Raw genomic sequence first — 18634 nt, 5'->3', positions numbered from 1 at the left:
CCATAGCAAAATTGTGAGACCGGTACATCCCGTAGCACGTATTTGAGTCCGGTTATTCCATAGCATAAAGAGTCTGGAAAATCCGTAGCATAGCAAGACCGGTAGGATACCGCAGCGCAAAGAAAATTTGATAAAGCGAAAAGTAACCGAAACCAGTGCGGAACCGTAACATTAAAAAAAAAGATATATAAAGCGAATGAAATTAAGGAAATTAGAAAAGATAAATAATGTGCGACATCAAAGTGTACAGAGTGGAAAGGAATGAAAATGTTGCAAAAGAAAGGACAAATTCGAATAATGTAAATGGTCAAACAGAGCGTGTGGTCAAATCGTATTGCTAGAAGTTGGTTAAAATAGTCTGTGCCCGAAGAAACAAGTGGCAATCTAGACAACTGAGGCACGACAGATTTTGTAGAAGACAAAAAGAAAAAAAAATGAAAAGGCATGTGTGGTCCGACGTGCATTCGCGGTGAGAATAGGTAAATTTTAAGTTCTTTGGAACAGTAAGACAACAGCTATTGTGTGACGGATTCGAACGAGGGGACAGCGTGTGTGTGTGATATAATAAACAAGTGACCATCTGGACAACTGAGGCACGACAGATTTTTTAGAAGACAAAAGAAAAAAATATGAAAAGACATGTGTGGTCCGACGTGCATTCGCGGTGAGAGTAGGTAAATTTTAAGTTCTTTGGAACAGTAAGACAGCAGCTATTGTGTGACGGATTCGAACGATGGGACAGTGTGTGTGTGTGTGTGTGTGTGTGTGTGTGTGTGTGTGTGTGTGTGTGTGTGTGTGTGTGTGTGTGTGTGTGTGTGTGTGTGTGTGTGTGTGTGTGTGTGTGTGTGTGTGTGTGTGTGTGTGTGTGTGTGCTTGTATGTGTGTGTGTGAATGTGAGGCATAATAAACAAGTGACAATCAGTGACAATAGAACCAACGAATTTAGCGAGGGTTGAGAACCCTAAGGCGAATTGAGCCCAAGGCGGGGCAGTAGATTAATATTTTATTGTTTATTTATTTTCTTTACTACATGTAGCAATTATTAGTAAATGATATTTGAGTAAATATTATTCCACATAGGTTTTAAATTACATACAAGTGTGAGTGTAGGTGCATTTCATATTGATCAAGTTATTATGAAAGAGATAGAGCGAAGTTTATTGCGAAATATTATTGCTGGTTCAGTAGTGTATTTAGAGTATGGGAAATAATAACAGCAATAAATGTCATAAAATTAAAAAAAGGGAAAATAAACAATTAATACAAATACTAATATTTATAATTTAAAAAATTAATTACAGATGGATACTGAACATTGGCCTTTGCAGCCATTCAATGATATTGCAGATGCATCGGATTTACGTCGCGAGTGGGAAGAATGGCATAGAGCATTTGAACTGATTGTCACACTGAAGAAAATCGAAACACAAAGCGAGAAATTAGCATACATGCTGGCACGTGGAGGTCGGGGCTTGCAGCGGATATATTTCAACTTAGCAGCGGTGCCAGGAGAACAACATCCAAGGGCAGTTTCGATACCGTTTAAACAATTACCAGTACCGGAATACGACAATGCCATCAAGCGACTGAACCACTTCTTTCTCGGGAAAAGAAATGAAAGGATAGAGTTAGAAGTGTTTCGGTCACTTAAGCAAGAGAATGAAGAGTCCGTTAATCAATATGTTCTGCGTCTTCGGGCACAAGCTTCTCGATGTGACTTTCAGGACCGAGTAACAAAAGAAATATTACATCAAATAACAATAGGAGCAAAAGACGAAAGAGTTCGGGACAAAGGCTTAGAAGACATAATGGAATTAGATGAGCTTATTAATTATGCAACTAACAGGGAAGTATTAATAAGCCAGAAAATGAAAATTAAGGACAAAGAAATTGAACCGTCAATTGCATACGTCAAACAACAACCAATGATAACAAAAAGAAAATGGCAAGATACTAGCTGCCACCGTTGTGGGTCATGGCGACATAACGGAAATTCTAATGAGTGTTATGCTAGAAAAGCTCGTTGTAATGCTTGCGGGCGCATAGGACATTTCGGTAGATGTTGCAAAACGGAAGGAGGAAATGTAACAAAGAATAGGTTTCAATGGAAAAAACCGAAAACAGAATCATCAGGACATATGCAGCGAAATCAAAGACGAAACTCAGATGCGGTAGACAACCTTAATGAGGTAATATAATAATAATGAGGGCTCGTAGAATCCTTGTAGATTTGATAATTAAAATAATTAATATTATTATAGCGATTAACGACATCACGGCTTTGGGAGAACGGTATGGTCACATGTACATTGGATCATGTTCCTGTTGAATTTTTAATAGATTCAGGTGCGTCTGTGAATACCGTTACGGAGGAAGTATGGAAAACATTACAAGAATTCAAAGCAGATATTCACGATATCACGTACGACTGTAACAAGAATATAACTGCGTATGCGAGCAAACAACCCTTAAAAATAATTCTTAAATTTAAATCATTAGTAACAGTTAACGAAAATAAGCCAACGGTATATGCGGAATTCTTTGTAGTGCAGAATAGCAACAAATCATTGTTAGGCAAAACTACTGCCGAGCAGTTAAAAGTGTTGAAAGTAGGTTTAGAGGTACAAAATTTAGAAGAACAAATACAACCTTTTCCAAAATTTCCAAATATTCAGATCCGATTATCCATTAATAAGGCAATACCTCCAAAAAAAATATCGTATATTAGAGTTCCAATTGCGTTAGAAAAAAAAGTAGACCGTAAAATTCAAAACATGCTTGATTCTGACATAATTGAACCAGTCTTAGGCCCTCCGGAATGGATATCCCCAATGGTAGTAGTACCAAAGGGAAAAGATGATATAAGAATTTGTATCAATATGAAATATCCAAACCAAGCGATCCAACGCGAACATTTTCCGTTACCAGTTATTGAAACATTGTTAAACAAGTTACGTGGATGCAAAATATTTTCTAAACTCGATATTACTTCGGCATATCACCACATTGAACTTCACCCAGACTCAAGAGCAGTTACCACTTTCATGACTAGCAAAGGGCTTATGCGTTTCAAGAGATTAATGTTTGGAATTAATTGTGCCCCAGAAATATTCCAAAGAATTATGACTCAAATGTTAATAGGAATAGATGGAGTGGTAATTTACATTGACGACATAGTTGTAGCAGGTGAAAATAAAACAGAACATGATAAACGCTTAAGGCAAGTGTTAGGAGTCTTAAAACAAAATAACGCAACCTTGAATAAGGAGAAATGTGTAATTAGTGCTGACAGTTTAGAAATACTTGGGTACAAAATATGTTCGTCAGGTATTGCACCCGCTGAAGATAAAGTAGAAGCCATTAAGAATTTTAGAAAACCAGCAACAAGGGAGGAAGCTAGAAGTTTCTTAGGTTTGGTAAACTTTGTAGGGCAATATATCCATCATCTATCGAGTAGGTCAGAACCTCTACGTAAGTTTATTAGAGGAGAAGTAGAGACATTTGGCAAAGAGCAGGAAACAGCTTTTGATGACCTGCGTACAGAGTTGTCCAACAATGTTCGTGAATTGGGGTTCTATAAGCCCGAGGATGAGACAAAATTGTATGTTGACGCATCTCCATCGGGATTAGGAGCTGTTCTTACCCAGAGAGATAAGGAAGGAAAATCTCGCATTATAAGTTTCGCGTCAAAGGGTCTAACGAAAACAGAAAGAGTCTATCCTCAAACTCAAAGGGAAGCTTTAGCAGTTGTATGGGCAGTGGAAAAATTTTATCCATACTTGTTTGGGATAAAGTTTACAATTTTCACCGACCATAAGACGTTAGAATATATCTTTGAAGGAAAACACCAACATGGTAAACGGGCATGTTCAAGAGCGGAAGGATGGGCTTTGAGATTACAACCATACAACTTTGTAGTTAAATACATTCCCGGAAACTGTAATATTTCTGATAGTTTATCGAGATTGCCCAAATAGCCAGAATTGCTTAAGCAGCTCATTTTGGCACGCTAAAGATCGCTGATCTAATTCGCCTTTTGCAGTAGATAAACAGCATCAAAGTTCCAGGCGGTCCTTCTAAATAGCGCCTAAGCAGCTTCCTTAAGCTACGGTGCTGGGGATTATTTTTCTTTGTGTTTTATTTTCAAGCAAGCGTCATCGATGAAATAAACAACAGGATTTGTTTTGTTTGTGTACATGTGTATATTTTTAAACCCTTAATATTCATAAATTACACGAAACGTATCACAATTTACTGTACAATCACAATCACTTCCTTCAAAATCCCTTCTTCAAGGAACTAATCTAACTTGTACGGCAGCAATGAGATGATTGGCGGAGTCTGTCTTTGACACTTTGACAAGACCCACCTTGTACCGATGTCATGCATTAAAAAGCTATGAAGTTCCACCAAGTTCGGTACACGTTTTTAACAAGCCTTAAAGTTCCATCATGAACCCTACACATAGTGTTAATCAGCCGCAAAGTTCCAAAGAGTACCATGTGCCTGTTAAAAAGCTCCATAGTTCCGCAAAGTGCCGTCTATCTCTTAATCAGCCACAAAGTACGACATTGGAACGATTTTTCGTTAAACAGCCCTAAATCAGCTATTAAGTACGAGCTGGCTATTTGGGTGGGATCAAATTGGGATATCAACAAACCATTTGACGAAGCTTCAGAGCATTACGTCTATACTATTGACAATGAATACGAGGCGATCACATTAAGCGAAATCAGGTCAGAAACAGCACAAGATGAGACAATGAAGAAAGTTGTCAAAGCTATAGAAAATCAGACATGGGGCCCAAACTTGGCACATTATCAGGCGTTCAGCAAAGAACTAGGAATTATACAAGGTATGGTTGTGAGAGATGACAGGATAGTTCTACCAGGAAAGCTGAGACAAAAAGCATTACATATAGCTCATGCAGGACACCCAGGAGAGGTAACAATGAAAAGAAAATTACGAGAGAAAATGTGGTGGCCATTTATGGACAGGGAAATAGAGTCGTACGTCAAAACGTGTAGTGGATGTGCAGCAGTAAGAAAAATGGGCACAGCAGAACCAATGATACGAAAAGAAATGCCTGAACGACCATGGCAAGACATAGCAGTAGATTTTTTACGGTAAAAGAATTTGGAACGTTCCTGGTACTAGCTGATTATTATAGTAGATTTTTAAAAATTGTGGAAATGAAAAACATTACAGCAAGTAAAACTATTGAAGCTATAGAAACGATATGCAAAGATCAAACATTCCCCGAATCGATCAGGTGTGACAATGGGCCTCCATTTAGTAGTGAAGAGTTCAGAACGTATTGCAAAACAAAAGATATAAAGATAGTACATTCAATTCCCTATTGGCCCCAAATGAACGGACTAGTAGAGCGAAATAATAGAGGAATACTAAGAACATTAAGAATTGCAAAGGCACAAAACAGTGATTGGCGTAAAGCTATTGAAGAGTATGAACATATGTACAATACTACACCACATTCCATAACAGGTAAAGCCCCCCTAGAATTATTAAATGGGAGGCCAGTTAAGGGACTATTACCATCATTAAAAACAGCAACAGATTGGAACCGCGACAAAGATGTGAAAGAGAGAGATGCGATACGGAAAATGAAAGGAAAAATCTATGCGGATGAGAAGAGACGATCCAAACCTTCTGACATTGAAGTAGGAGATATAGTTCAAATATGGAACTATCACCAAGGGAAGGCAGAGCCAAAATATGGAACTGAAAAATTTAGAGTCATAAAAAGGGTTGGAAACGATACTATAGTAGTAAGTGATGAAGGAGTTAAATATCGCCGGCCTGTTGCACATTTATATAAGATTCCCCTGGTAGAAGCGATAAAAACAAAGAATTCACAAAATAGTAAACAAAAAGATGATAACCAAAGTGTAGGTAATCGTCCAATAAGAGTTCGAAGAATTCCAAATAGGCTAAAGGATTGAGATAATAGTTTTTTTTTCTCTCGTATATCAATGTAAATATTAAAATACAATGTAAGTTTTGTAGTACTTTTGAAATTGGATTAACTTCAGAGGAGAAAAAGGATGTAGAGTTGCGTACAAGCAGTGTTGTATACAAGAGAGAGAACAAACATAGAATGAGAGGAAGTGTGAGAACGTTGACTAAAAGAGAGGGAATTGTGGGAGAGAACATTGGTCACTGTTGGAAGTTATATAAAGAGAACGTTGGTGAGAATCGAGGAGATGGTTAATAAACGGTGACGAGGAAACATCAACGATACCGTGTTTATTATTTAAAAGAGGAGGATTCTACAATCAGCAGAGCCAAGGTTTAGTAACCCTAGGTTTAATATAGTACGGCAAATGACGAAAGAGTTGAATGATCCTTTGTGTTTCAAAAAAGAGTTTAACATTCTAGTCAGATCAATTTTAGAATATGGATCAATTGTGTGGAGTCTATATACTAACCGCTGGCTCAAACGCATTGAAAGTGTTAAAAGAAAAATGACTCATTTCGAGACAAAAGTTCTTAGATGGCCAAATGATGACACGCTACCCTGTAGAACATGATACTTATTGTTAGGTGAAGAAACGGTTGAGAAGCGCCATGAAAAGGCTAAAACAATCTTTATGACCAAACTGCTAAAAGGAGATATTGACGCACCAAGCCTATTAAGCAAAGTGAACATGCACGTTCCTCGCTGTAGTCCTCGTTCATTATCCCTTTTTAATGTAGATAAGCATAACATGAATTATGGGGCAAATAAGCCGAGCCGAATGTGGGGCCAACATTGGCGGACAAGAATTACAGAAATAAATAAATATATAAATAAATACATCTCTCCTTAAATCTCTCATCTTAAATCATCTCTCCTCTCTCTCTCTCTCTCTCTCTCTCTCTCTCTCTCTCTCTCTCTTACTTTGCTTCCTCCCACTCACTAACTTCCTCTCTCTTTATGCAGCTTTACAACTAACTTACTAATGTTACGATGTATTCTGTAACTCTATATCAGATTGTAGTATAATACAGCAGATAAATAATATATTGTCTCTATAATTTTATTCAATGTTTTGAAAAGGCAAAAACAATAGCAAAACCTACTATATTATATTCAAAGTAGCAGCACTGATATCCGCTCGCAAGATTCAATGTGAGCCGTGGAATAAATATGAAGTACTTTATAAAGAAAGAATTAAAACTCTAGAACAACCCACCAAAGTAAGAGTACCCACAATTCTAAATTCTTCTTCTTCTTCTTTGGCTCAACAACCGATGTCGGTCAAGGCCTGCCTGTACCCACTTGTGGGCTTGGCTTTCAGTGACTAATTGATTCCCTCCATAGCAGGATAGTCAGTACGTATGGCGGCGCGGTCTATTTGGGGATTGAACCCATGACGGGCATGTTGTTAAGTCGTACGAGTTGACGACTGTACTACGAGACCGGCTCACAATTCTAAATACTACAACAATTCTAAATACTACCATCAAATATTCGGATACAAAAATTGTATCATGATTTAGTAAAGCTTATGATTCAAATATAATCATTTTATGAGATCAATTGGAATTTGAAAATAAGTCAGGAGCACATGTATAAGAGTGACAAATATGATCCGTAATAAAATATAAAGTAGGAAAAAGCGTGTCAAAATGGGCATGTTAAGCAATTTACTAAATATTCCTTTAAATATGCCACAAAACACAATTTTTCTTTCATTATTGTATGCCTCCACCCTTTATCTATGGATTAAAATTTCCAAATAGAATGAAAACAACTCGAAATCATGAAAACAGTGTAAAATATAAGTTGATGTTTTACGAGAAGTTATTTTGACACGCGGTGTAAAATGGGCATAGCCCTGGGGCAAAATGGGCATATGTAAACAAATTGTGAAACGTCAAAACACCGGGGCAATATGGGCCACAACAACTGCGCTTAGGTAATGGTCTATGCTTTTGCGCACGTTTCGTGAAATGTATTTTCGTTCTATCGTTCGTTTTTCTGTTCAGGAAAGCCTTTAAAATTCTTCCAAAAATATGTTATTGAAATTAAAACAGTTTTTACATGTTTTCATCTACAAAATCTAATCTTTTGAAGCTGTGCCTATTATCATTATTGAGGCGACAAACACAACACCATAGCCTCACCAAGCCCCGTACGTCAGAACCATCTGCCCATTTTGCCCCACGTGAGGCATTTTTGTATTTTTTCTTATATTAGTAAAAATACGCATTCAATCGCCTTGCTTTCTTCAGACAAATTGTACAGAAATATCATATCTTTAAAAATATATCATGTAAAACTTCAACACATCCCTGTGACACTGGTTGAAGCTAATTTTAGAAGTGACAAAAATTACATCAATATGCTTCTAAACCTTATTTTGCATTTTTTATTTGTTATTTGTTATGTAAGGGTTATGAAACTTACATGGTGTTTATAGAACACTCTAATGAATACATTTTGATCATTGGAAAGTAGTATTCTTTGTAGTCAAATAATGCTTAAATACAAGGTGCCCATTTTGCCCTATATGCCCATTTTGCCCTAAATGCCCATTTTGCCCCGCTTTGCCCTAATTGGTAAAAAGGGTAAACAGTACTTATAACCCAGGTTGCGTGCAAGTGCTAAACTTGCATGCAAAATGACTAAAAAATCTCGCCGAGAGTGGGAAACAGGGCACGATCAAATGAAGTTGTTTTTAAATTTTATTGATTTATCATTATAAAATACGTTTAGGCCATAAAGTACGTGAAACAGAAGAACATTTTGAAGTTATTAAAGTGAAAACAATAGAAGAGCTTGAAAAGAGCGAGGAAAAGTTGAAGAATTGAAACCTACTAGAGCCGAAGAATGATAGAGCGTAAGAGTGAAAAAAACAAACTATCAAGAAAAAGCTAAAGCATCTAAAACATTCAACGTGCTGTACCTGTCGCACTGTTCTTGAGACAGTCGTTAGGGCCAGATTAAAGAGCCGAAGCCATCGGAAAAATGTGCTGCAATAACGGTAGATAATCATTGTCATTTCAGTGCGGTGTTGTAAGTCATCAATATGCCAAACGGTATGAACAACTAGATAGAATAGAATCATAATACAGTTTGTACAATGTGTGTTAACAGAGTAGCAGCACTTGAAATTGTCCTACCCAAAGTAAGTGGTTGGTAAGTGCGACATTTGCACATCAACATTCCATTCGCTAGGATTCTATAAAAAAGTACACTTTATTGCGTCTAAACACTACCTAAACTTAACACTGATATCTTACACAATCAGGAGCTGCTCAATCGAACAGCATCTGCAGCGCGCTCTCATTCAGCGCAATCAGCAACATAATCACAGCTCCCAGGGCTAGCCCCGCCAGCTGGATCAGTATCACCTTCAGCTTTTGGTCGCTTCGCGCCACATCGTTGCGCATCTCCGGCACCAGATCGGACAACGCGATGTACAGGAAGGTGCCAGCCGTTCCCGCGTAGATCCAGCCCACGACCGACTCGTGCAGTCCCGTCAGCAGCAAACCCAGTGCCATGCCTGGAAGAAAGTACGGCTCATTAGTGTGTGTGTGTCCTTCCACTGTGGAGTTTGAAGTGACGTGCGCCACCCACCGACAAAGCTGAGAATCGAAGATACGATGTTGAGAAATATTGCCCTCCTAATGCTGACGCCGGTCTGCAGCAGCAGCGCAAAGTCTCCAAGCTCGTGCGGCAGCTCGTGGCACAGGATAGCGAACGAGGTGGCCAGCCCCGTGACCGGATCCACCGCGAAGGCCGCCCCGATCGCCAGCCCATCCGTAATGTTGTGCAGCCCATCGCCCAGTACGACCATGAACGCGACCGCTGCCATCGGTTTGCGGGCGCTCTTCTTCTGCAGCATCGTTTTCGCCTCCTTATCCTTCGCCCCGTCCGTCAGATCCAGCTCGATGTCATCGCCCCGGTGCGGGTGATGGTGATGCTGCTGCTGCTGCTGGTGATTGTTTTGCTGAGCTGCCGGCCTAGGCTCGACGCGATTCGAGCTCTGCGAATGCGCATGTGAATGGCCATGGTGGTGATGATGATGGTCGTCGGCGCCTCCCTCCCGAAACAGGGGCAATATCATCTCCAAGCTGTACATGAAGAATGCCGTCCCGAAGGCACACAAACACAGCCACATCGCCCTCTGTTCGGCCGCATGATCATGCCCACCATGATCATCGTGAGGCTCGCCGTGATGATGTTCATGGTCGCCCTCGTCCCCGCCGTGCGGGAGCAGTGCGTGGGGCAGCAGATGCATCAGCGCATCGCCGCAAAGCGTCCCCACGCCGAGCGCGATCAGGAAGCGCAGTATATCGTCATAAGCGATGGATTTCGCTAGCGGTACCATCGCTACTCCTACCAGTCCGCAGAGCGAGATGATCAGCACGCAGGCAGTGGCGTAAATCCATGCTGTAAAGGTAGGTGACCAATAAAAAAAACAACAAAGATGACGTTTAGAAGCCCAACTCGCTCGAAGGAACCGATCTCCAACGCTCGTACAAACCTTGCGAGAATGCTTTCCGCTCCCGGTGCGGGTTGCTCTCCTTCTGGAGCTTCTGTGAGCAGGCCCGCTGGTCGAGCTGCACCAAAAAGGCCGGACAGAGATCCTTAAACTCGGACGGCGTTATCTCGATCCGTGCATCCGGATCTATCTCCTCCACATCAGGTGCGCTCGATCCGTGGGCATTGTGGTTGTGCGACGGTAGTGATCGCGCCTTGCGATAGTGCTGATGTTTGGCAAGCAGCGGTTCCTCCATCACCAGATGGACGATCGACATCGGGGACAGACAGAACGGGACATCTAAATCATGGCAAAGCAAGATATTGTTATCGAAAGGCATACAAAACACAAATCCGCTAGTATTTAGGAAGATAAGGGCATCTGCGAGACACGGAACTTCTTGTTATCGTAAACTGTTTAGGGAAGTAAATGTCGCAGTGGCATTTGCCGGCCTGGGATTTGCGTGTGTCAATATGATTTAGTTTATTGTGCTGCCTTTCCTCTAACAACGGATTTCCCCCCCCCCCCCCCGCTTGTTGCGGAGGTCGCAAATGTAGCGACCTTGAGCGCTCGGTTGATCTTCCCTTTGGGAGCAAGGAAGGCACCTCCATGCCTGCTCGCGCTGGGTGGTGAAATCGGTTCAGCTGAAGCAGCGTTATGAATTGTTTAAATTCAACTAAAACCTGTTTGTAGCGCAAACAAAACGGACAACAGCAGCAAATGGCACAACACAAAATTAAGTTCCGCTTTGGCAGTGGGAGTGTTTTATAACAATCCACTCCGGTCCGGCAAAATGGTTGCAACTATGACATTTAACCATGTGCGTTTCCGTTTTGTTGCCTGTTTTTATATTTTTGTTGTTAAAATAAAAGAAAACAACTCCATTAGAATGAAAGTGGATCGCAACATTCTTGACCGGTGTGTGTGTGTGTGTGTGTGTGTGTGTGTGTGTGTGTGTGTGTGTGTGTGTGTGTGTGTGTGTGTGTGTGTTTGTGTGTGTGTGTGTGTGTATGTGTGTGGCTTGCAAAAATCGTGAAATGGGAAAATAATGACCGAGCGAAGACTTGAATGAGCGGCAGTGAGAGGAATTCCCCTTTCCGCCTTGTTTACACCGAGATTGTGACGTGCTGCGGCCGTTGGCAAACGGTTTTACCGCAAACGCCACATTAAATCATTAAACCGGTTTGTAAACCTGCACAAACACACGCGCGCGCGCGATCGCTAGAAGTGCGGCCATCCTCTCGGCACGTCTCTGATACATCTTCTTCAAACTTCGATGGGCTCGGGTGGAGAATTCGCAACACCCTGTTGACAACAGGGTCGGCTCGAAAGGGAAGCGGGCAGAGTTCAGCTATCTCCGCCTAAGAGAGAGAGAGAGGGAATTCTTTATTGCCCTTTTTGTATCCGTGCCTAGCGGGGACATAAACAAATGATACAATTGCACCGTGGGCGAGGGACTTAAATGCTAGTCAAGCGAGTAGAGGATTGCTTTCTGCGCGAGAAGTCACATTCAAGGCGTACAAACATTATATTGTGGGGGTTTTTGTTTAGAATGAACTCTCTCATCCCGAAAGCAGCGAGCAAAAAAAAAATCCCCCATTTTGGCCCGACAAATCGAGATGTTCGTGTGCTGCATGTCGATTAAATCTACTCCCCGTAGTCCCACTCCACACCTCACTCCTCAACAACGGGTGTGGTTTTGCATGGTCAATAGGAAACATTCTTCTTTCCCCTGTGCGGACGGTCAGGAATGTGGATTCGTGCTCAAGAATGTGTAGCCGACAACAGACGCCAGCAGCTGCAGAAATCTGCGCAGTCTTAAACGCCTAACAACTCTCCACGAGCCAGTGTACGCGGGCGCCTCGAGTTGGGACTGGACACAAACCAACACTGAACATCTATTGCCCAAAAGAGAAAGAGAAAGCTAGCCAGAAAAGAAAGCAGGCGCAGGCGGATAGCCAATCAGCATCCCCTCCTTTCACGGGTGCCAGGAATCGACAACCCCAAAACCGATCGAATTCCCGTTCGCTTCCCCGTTCAATGAACTTTGAGTTGCGTTGCGCTAGGTTGCGGTTAGGCTCTCTAACTCAAAGTGCAGCATTTCATAATCTCAATATGGCACGAGCAGCTCCGTCCCGTACAATGTAGCTTATGATTTTTTTTATTATTATTAAACAAACAGAGCCCGTCGTGCTGGCAATTAAGATATCGTTCCCCCGGATTCCATCCAAAACAGAACAAGCTCCACACAACAAATGAATAAATAAAAAGCACACACAAACACCGAAATAAATCTGCTAATCAACCATGCCAACATCACTCATCCCTCCCATCCCTCAGCAGCGGTGCAGTGGATGGAGACGGGTGAGGTGGATTGGAAAAAAAAGTCTCAGAGCACTCTTGCGGCTGCTACTGTCCGACACTCGAGAAGTGACGGGATGACCGAGCTTATCTTGGCTGTTTGTATAAACAAGCGACTACGATACGTGCCCCGAACCGGGGCATAGTTGGTCCGATTTGTCCGCCCATATGCTATCTGTATCTGTATCTGTTCTAGTGATGGGTAAATGGTTGGCAAAAAATCCGGAGTCAACTCCGATCCGACATCAATAATTTCGGAACCCACTCTAGAAGGTAGATCCGCTTAGCACTATCTGGAGTCATTCAGAGTCGTTCGAACTCGTCCGGGGTCGTTCGTAGTCGTTCGGAGTTGTCCGAAGTCATCCGGGGTTGGAGAAGTTCAAAGTCGCCTGGAGTCGTCCGGGATCATCCGGAGTCGTCTGGAGTTGTCCTGAGTTGTCCGAAGTTATCCGGAGTCGTTGGGAGTCGTCCGGAGTTGTCCCGAGTCATCCAGAGTTGTCCAGAATCTTCCGGAGTATCGGGCGACGTCTGGAGTCAACTATAATCGGACTACGGACGATTCCGGACGACTTCAGACTACTCCAGACGACTCTGGATGACTCCGATTCCTGACGTTTTTGGACAACTGCAAACGACTCCGGACGACTTTGGACGATTCTGGATGACTCCGGACGACTCCAGGTGACTCTGGACGACTCCAGGTGACTCTGAACAATTCCGACTCCGGACAACTTCGGACAATTCCGAAAGACGCCGGACTACTCCAGATGACTCTGGACTACTACGACTCTGGACGACTCCGACTCCGGGCGGAACTAGTGGTTCCCATTTTGCCAGGGTCGAAATCGGTCTTACAATAGTCGGAGTTGGATCAGAGTCGTTGGTGTGCCTCAAAGAGCACATCACTAATCTGTTCATCACGGCAACGGTGTAGGTGGAGTACGACCGGTGCGCAACATTGATCGCGATCTTTCACATGCCCCTCTGACGCTAAAGTACCGTCAATTGACAGCGAACTCGCCCGTCTTAATCATGCGCACACCGCGAAGGCACACAAAAACATACATTGTCCCGCCCGGTGACCTAAATACCAGCGTTCCTTATCCGTCATTAAGCTCAGGTCCGGTGCTGGGTTATTTCATTCCTAAGTCCCTTTTCCCTGCCAACCCTCCCCCCCCCGGCCCTCCCCTCATTTTTCCTAAGCCAAAGTAAACCAATTACCAGGCCCGTTAACTTACTCTTGTTACGCGGATGGCGATGGCGCGGATCGTGCATGTCTTTGAAGATAATTTCCTGCCACACGTGATCGTCCGCCTCGTCGGTGGGTGGGTTCCGATCCTGGACCAGCGTCGTGGCGGCGGCGGCGGCACCACCGTACGGGCCGGCCGTACTGTTTGTACCGTTTACGGCCTGGCGCGAGTCGGCTGTGGTCGTCTCGCCGGCACTCACCGCACTGCCGCGCCCATGGTCCTGCTGTTCCTCCTCCGGCCGGTGCCGGTGTCGACGGTCGGTGGAGGTCACTGTAGCGGTCGCGAACGTTATCACCGGCGGTTCCGGTGTCCCATGCTCTTCCGCGTGATGATCGTCGTGCAGATGCTGGTGTTGGTCATGCTGTCCGTGCTCGGTGCGCCCCATCCCGCCGACGCCATCGTACACGTCGTAGTCGCCGAAATCGTACCCATCCGGGCGATGCTCCTTCAGTGTGTGCGAACCGGTGAAATCTAGCCCGCCGAGCCCGAGGCTGTGCATCAGATGCTCCAAACCCTGCGGAAGGAGGACGCACGGAGATGAGCGATGAGTGATTATTGCCGTGATAAGTGGGCGGGAAGGAGAGGTACTATAAACGCTGTCACGCTGTTTGTGCGCGCTAGACAAACATTAGATAGCAGTATGTGTGTGTGTGTGTCAAGAGGGAAGATCTTTACCGCGCGGCACGAATATGTTTTGTGAGTGTTATGACGCCACTGTTTGCCGCAGCATTATGGCCGTTTGTTTGGAATGTTGGAATGAAATGTCTTATCCCATCTCAAGCCTTTTGCAAAAGCATTTAAAGAGCTTCGCCTGCTGTTCTCGGCTGTTCTAGCACACACGATCTGCGCTCTGGTGATGAAAGAAACGAGTTGTGAGCAAAATCTATCCAACTTAACAACAACACACACACACAAAACAACAGCTCACTTTAATGATACCCTGCGGTGCCCAAGGGCGCACCACAATTCAAAAGGTACGGCGCGGCACCTTTCGAAATTTGGCTCGCAACTCACCTCGAACGAGATCACTCCCTTGCTGCCGTACTTGTTGAACAGATATTTCAGAAACTTGTTTTCACTGTCGGCTGCGGCCGGTGCTGGTGCTGCCGCTGGCATTGGCGAGGCAGCGGTGGTGCTGGTGATGGTGACGACCGGTGAGTCAACCTCCCCTGCCACCACGGCACGGATGATGATCAGGTTGGACGAGACGATCAGCAGCTGCAACAGCACCACCGTAAGTCGAGCACCGAAGAAGAATTTCTGCAACGATGCCATCTTCACGCTGTGGCTTTTCGAGAACACCTGGTTTGAGGCAACCTGTTGCCTCTACTCGCACACCTTCTAAAGGTCAACCGAGGCTACTAAAGGGAATAACTGAGAGAAGTGGCCGCTCACGCACCGACCGACATTACGAGCGCGCGCTACCCTTCACTTAGAGTACTGTGTTTTTTTTTCGCGCAGAAACCCTGCTGCAAAAGCCTACAGGCAACTGTTGCACCAAAACCCCAAACACGGTGGAATTCTAATTCCAAAGCACCACACCAAACAACCAAACAGTGAACAATCGCTCAAATCGTGTGTTGTCACTTTCAAGCAGTTCGTTTCCCGCGTGTAAGCGTATCCAAACGAAGGGTAATTCCCTTTTGTTCTTCGTGCCAGGGTTTGTTCGTCTCCCAACGCTACACTACACTTCCGGACGCGGCACTATACCCACGGCGGGGTAGAGATAAATGAGAACGAGAGAGAGAGAGAGACACACACAACGACGGTACACAGAGCGGACACTAAAAATAGAGCAAACGGGGCTGGAGGACAGGGCACTTCCTCGGCACTGCTGCTCTCAACACTCTGATTATTGATATAAACAAATAAACCGAACGGTGCCGTTTTCGGTGGAGCTTTTCGTCCCCTGCTCCGAAACGCACGACACAGCACGACGTCTCACACGTACGCTTTTCCACTGCTGGTTTGGCTTTGTTTGCTCGGCCCTTGCGTTTCATCAGCCCTTGAACGAATTACAAGTGTCCATGCCTTCCAACATCAACACTTTTAACCTGCCAGCGAATAGAGAGACGCTACGATCGTGCCGGCGACATGCTTGAGACTGAGTGAATGAACGGAGCGAATGCGCGGGATAAACCATCAACCAGCCACCAAAGGTAGTTTGGTACGTGTGTGTGTGTGTGTGTGTGTGTGTGTGTGTGTGTGTGTATGTGTACCGTTGTCCACCACCCCACCCAACCGACTCGCACACAGTGATGCAGGGTGACAATTTAAATGCCGTCCGTCCGCTCATGGTACACCTGAGAGTTTACCGGAGCTCCGTAGAGAGAGCTACTAGAAAGAGCGCACAAGCGCGTGAGCGAACTGCTGAGTGCAAGATCAGCAGGGCGAGAGCTTTCGCTGTGGTAGATGAGCGCGGGCGATCTCTCGCGCAGCTTCCAGCTCCCCGGCGCTCACCTATCTCTCTCTCTCTATCGCGCACGCAACCGTCACGACACCTGTGTAAGTTCAGAGAGAGAGAGAGAGAGAGAGAAAGAGCGCGCAACAGTGCAAGACCCGACGGACCGTGTTGCCAGTGTGATGATCTGATCTGCTCTTCTTTTCGGTGTCCATCCATCTTTCGCTCACCCGGCTTGGCTCAGTGTGCAAATTGCCCCTTTTTTTTGGTGTTGTCGCAATTATGTTGTTGTTTGGTTTGAGAAGGGGGCGCAAAATTGCTGAAACGGTGGTGAAACTGGTTTTAGCGCTTTGCTTGGGGTGAAGCTTTCCGACGGTGGAGCAATTTTGCTTGCCTTTTGAGTGAACGAAAACAGCAATACAGGAAGCCCCTACCGAGGCAAGGCTTGGCAAAAGAGGTAAACGAAGAAAATAACATTTCAACGGCCGGGGTTCACCGAAAAAGCACAATTCAAACGGGGAGGAAAAAGTGTTGCTTGTTTGTAGCAAGCTGTTATGGCACATAATTCTGATTGATTGAAATGCTACAAAAACATACAACTTCCAACACGTTTGCTTAATGTGTACCATTTTCAGTAATATTTAAATTGGCCTCCATTTACAGAAACTACAGCCTGTGACGATGGTCGTGTGCGAATGTCGCTACCGAAAAAAAAACAAAGCTACACAATGCTAATGATCGGAGCAGCCTTTAGGCCTTGCCACAGAACAAAAACAACCGCTCGGTAGAAAGGGGCTATGCCCCAGCAACCTCAGCCTGCCGGGATCATCTCCGTGGACAGAATCTTTCGTCGCCTGTCGCGCCCGTCGCATCATCGCGTGTGATAGAATGGTGATTCTTGCTTATCATACTTTGCCGCCACTACCGAACGGCCAACGCATGAGTTGAAGGTTTGTTTTGTGTATCTGTGCTACCGGCACAACCGGTAGCGTGTCTTTGAAACCGCACTAAAAGGCACCGTTGCTGTGCTCGTGTCGGAAAGTCTTGCCTCGACAGAGCAACAGAGTAGTGCCTTCGAGCGTAGTTCACTTCAACCAGCGTGCTGCACGCTGGAGCCGTGGGCCGCGTTCGTGACACTGAAAATTGGAGCAAACACTTGAAGGTTGATGGCCAATGGCCGAAGGCAAAAGCCATCCCAACGACCGGTGGGGTTGACTGCAAATTCCCGATTACACTTCGCACTTTGCGGCACATCGGCGTTTCGTCTTATCAACTGCTGCTTCCCTGTGCGCGATATGATTTGATTAAGCCAATTTGATACAATTCCATAAATTCGTTCAGCACACACGAGGTTGAGAGCACACAGCCACGCGCAGTGACCACATTGGAGCAAACCGAAGGAGTGCACCGAGTTCTAGTAACACAAAGAAAATTACGTATGTATTCAATGTCCGCCCACGGCCCATGACCGTGATGGTATGGGAGGTATGGTACAGCACCACGCGTCGCAAAGATCTGACAAGCTGGAGAAACCCCCAACGCATCCCGAATAGGTAGCTCTCTAACTTCCAAAAACTGAAACAAACCCCTCCGTCACTTAGCCACTATGGCAGCGCTCGGTGCGAGACACTGCGCCAATCGACGTCACCGTTTATGTGCTGTGGTGCGGTTCTGCGGATCAGCGCCTGAACAAAATCAGCCAACGCGGTCGCGCAAGTAGGCGTGAATATCAACCGTACCAATCTACCTACCCGTACGGGTGGTGCCGGATGGATTCAATTAGTATTCCGTGCGGACGGTGCGGGCGGACTGGCAAGCCGTGTGTGAGTGCGTGGCAGTTGTGGAGGTGTGCTGATGCTTGCCGAGAGCAGTACAGAGCAGTGCCGGGGCACAAATCTGAACTTTTGAATCGGTGCGCTGTTGGTTGGGGTTTGGATTGATGCTGCTGCTGCTGCGGTAATTATGGGCAAAGCTGTGGATGTGGGTTGCGATGGGGTAGATGTTTTGGGGGTGCTGTACGCTTAATTTTTACCAATGAGTTCGATGCCACCCCGTGCTAGGGGCCGATAGGGTATTCGGACTCTGTTTACACTACTCGTTCGAAATGCTAGATGATACTTAAAAGGTTG

General features: G+C 44.7%; 1 protein-coding gene across 1 annotated transcript; it reads right to left on the bottom strand.

Moving 5' to 3' along the window:
- Nucleotides 1-9189: 9189 nt before the first annotated feature.
- On the bottom strand, nt 9190-16300 carry LOC1278312 (zinc transporter ZIP10). Its single transcript, XM_061655236.1, has 5 exons — nt 15119-16300; nt 14093-14618; nt 10497-10793; nt 9587-10402; nt 9190-9512 (listed from the first exon to the last, which is right to left on the bottom strand). Exons 1-5 carry the CDS (start codon nt 15377-15379, stop codon nt 9265-9267), a joined length of 2148 nt encoding a protein of 715 aa, XP_061511220.1. The 5' UTR covers nt 15380-16300; the 3' UTR covers nt 9190-9264.
- Nucleotides 16301-18634: the final 2334 nt, after the last annotated feature.

The sequence above is a fragment of the Anopheles gambiae genome, chromosome 3, assembly GCF_943734735.2.
Source record: "Anopheles gambiae chromosome 3, idAnoGambNW_F1_1, whole genome shotgun sequence".
In the NCBI taxonomy this organism is placed as follows: domain Eukaryota; kingdom Metazoa; phylum Arthropoda; class Insecta; order Diptera; family Culicidae; genus Anopheles; species Anopheles gambiae.
The sequence above is the reverse complement of the archived record's forward strand: the minus strand, read 5'-3'. Positions and strand labels throughout refer to the sequence as shown.

What these genes read in the sequence shown, in the direction of transcription:
- LOC1278312 (XM_061655236.1), bottom strand. Translation starts at nt 15,379, where the DNA reads ATGGCATCGTTGCAGAAATTCTTCTTCGGTGCTCGACTTACGGTGGTG. An exon ending in AGGGAGTGATCTCGTTCGAG is followed by an intron (nt 14,619 to 15,118) that starts GTGAGTTGCGAG and finishes CTCCTTCCGCAG; the next exon opens with GGTTTGGAGCATCTGATGCA. An exon ending in GCGGAAAGCATTCTCGCAAG is followed by an intron (nt 10,403 to 10,496) that starts GTTTGTACGAGC and finishes CTACCTTTACAG; the next exon opens with CATGGATTTACGCCACTGCC.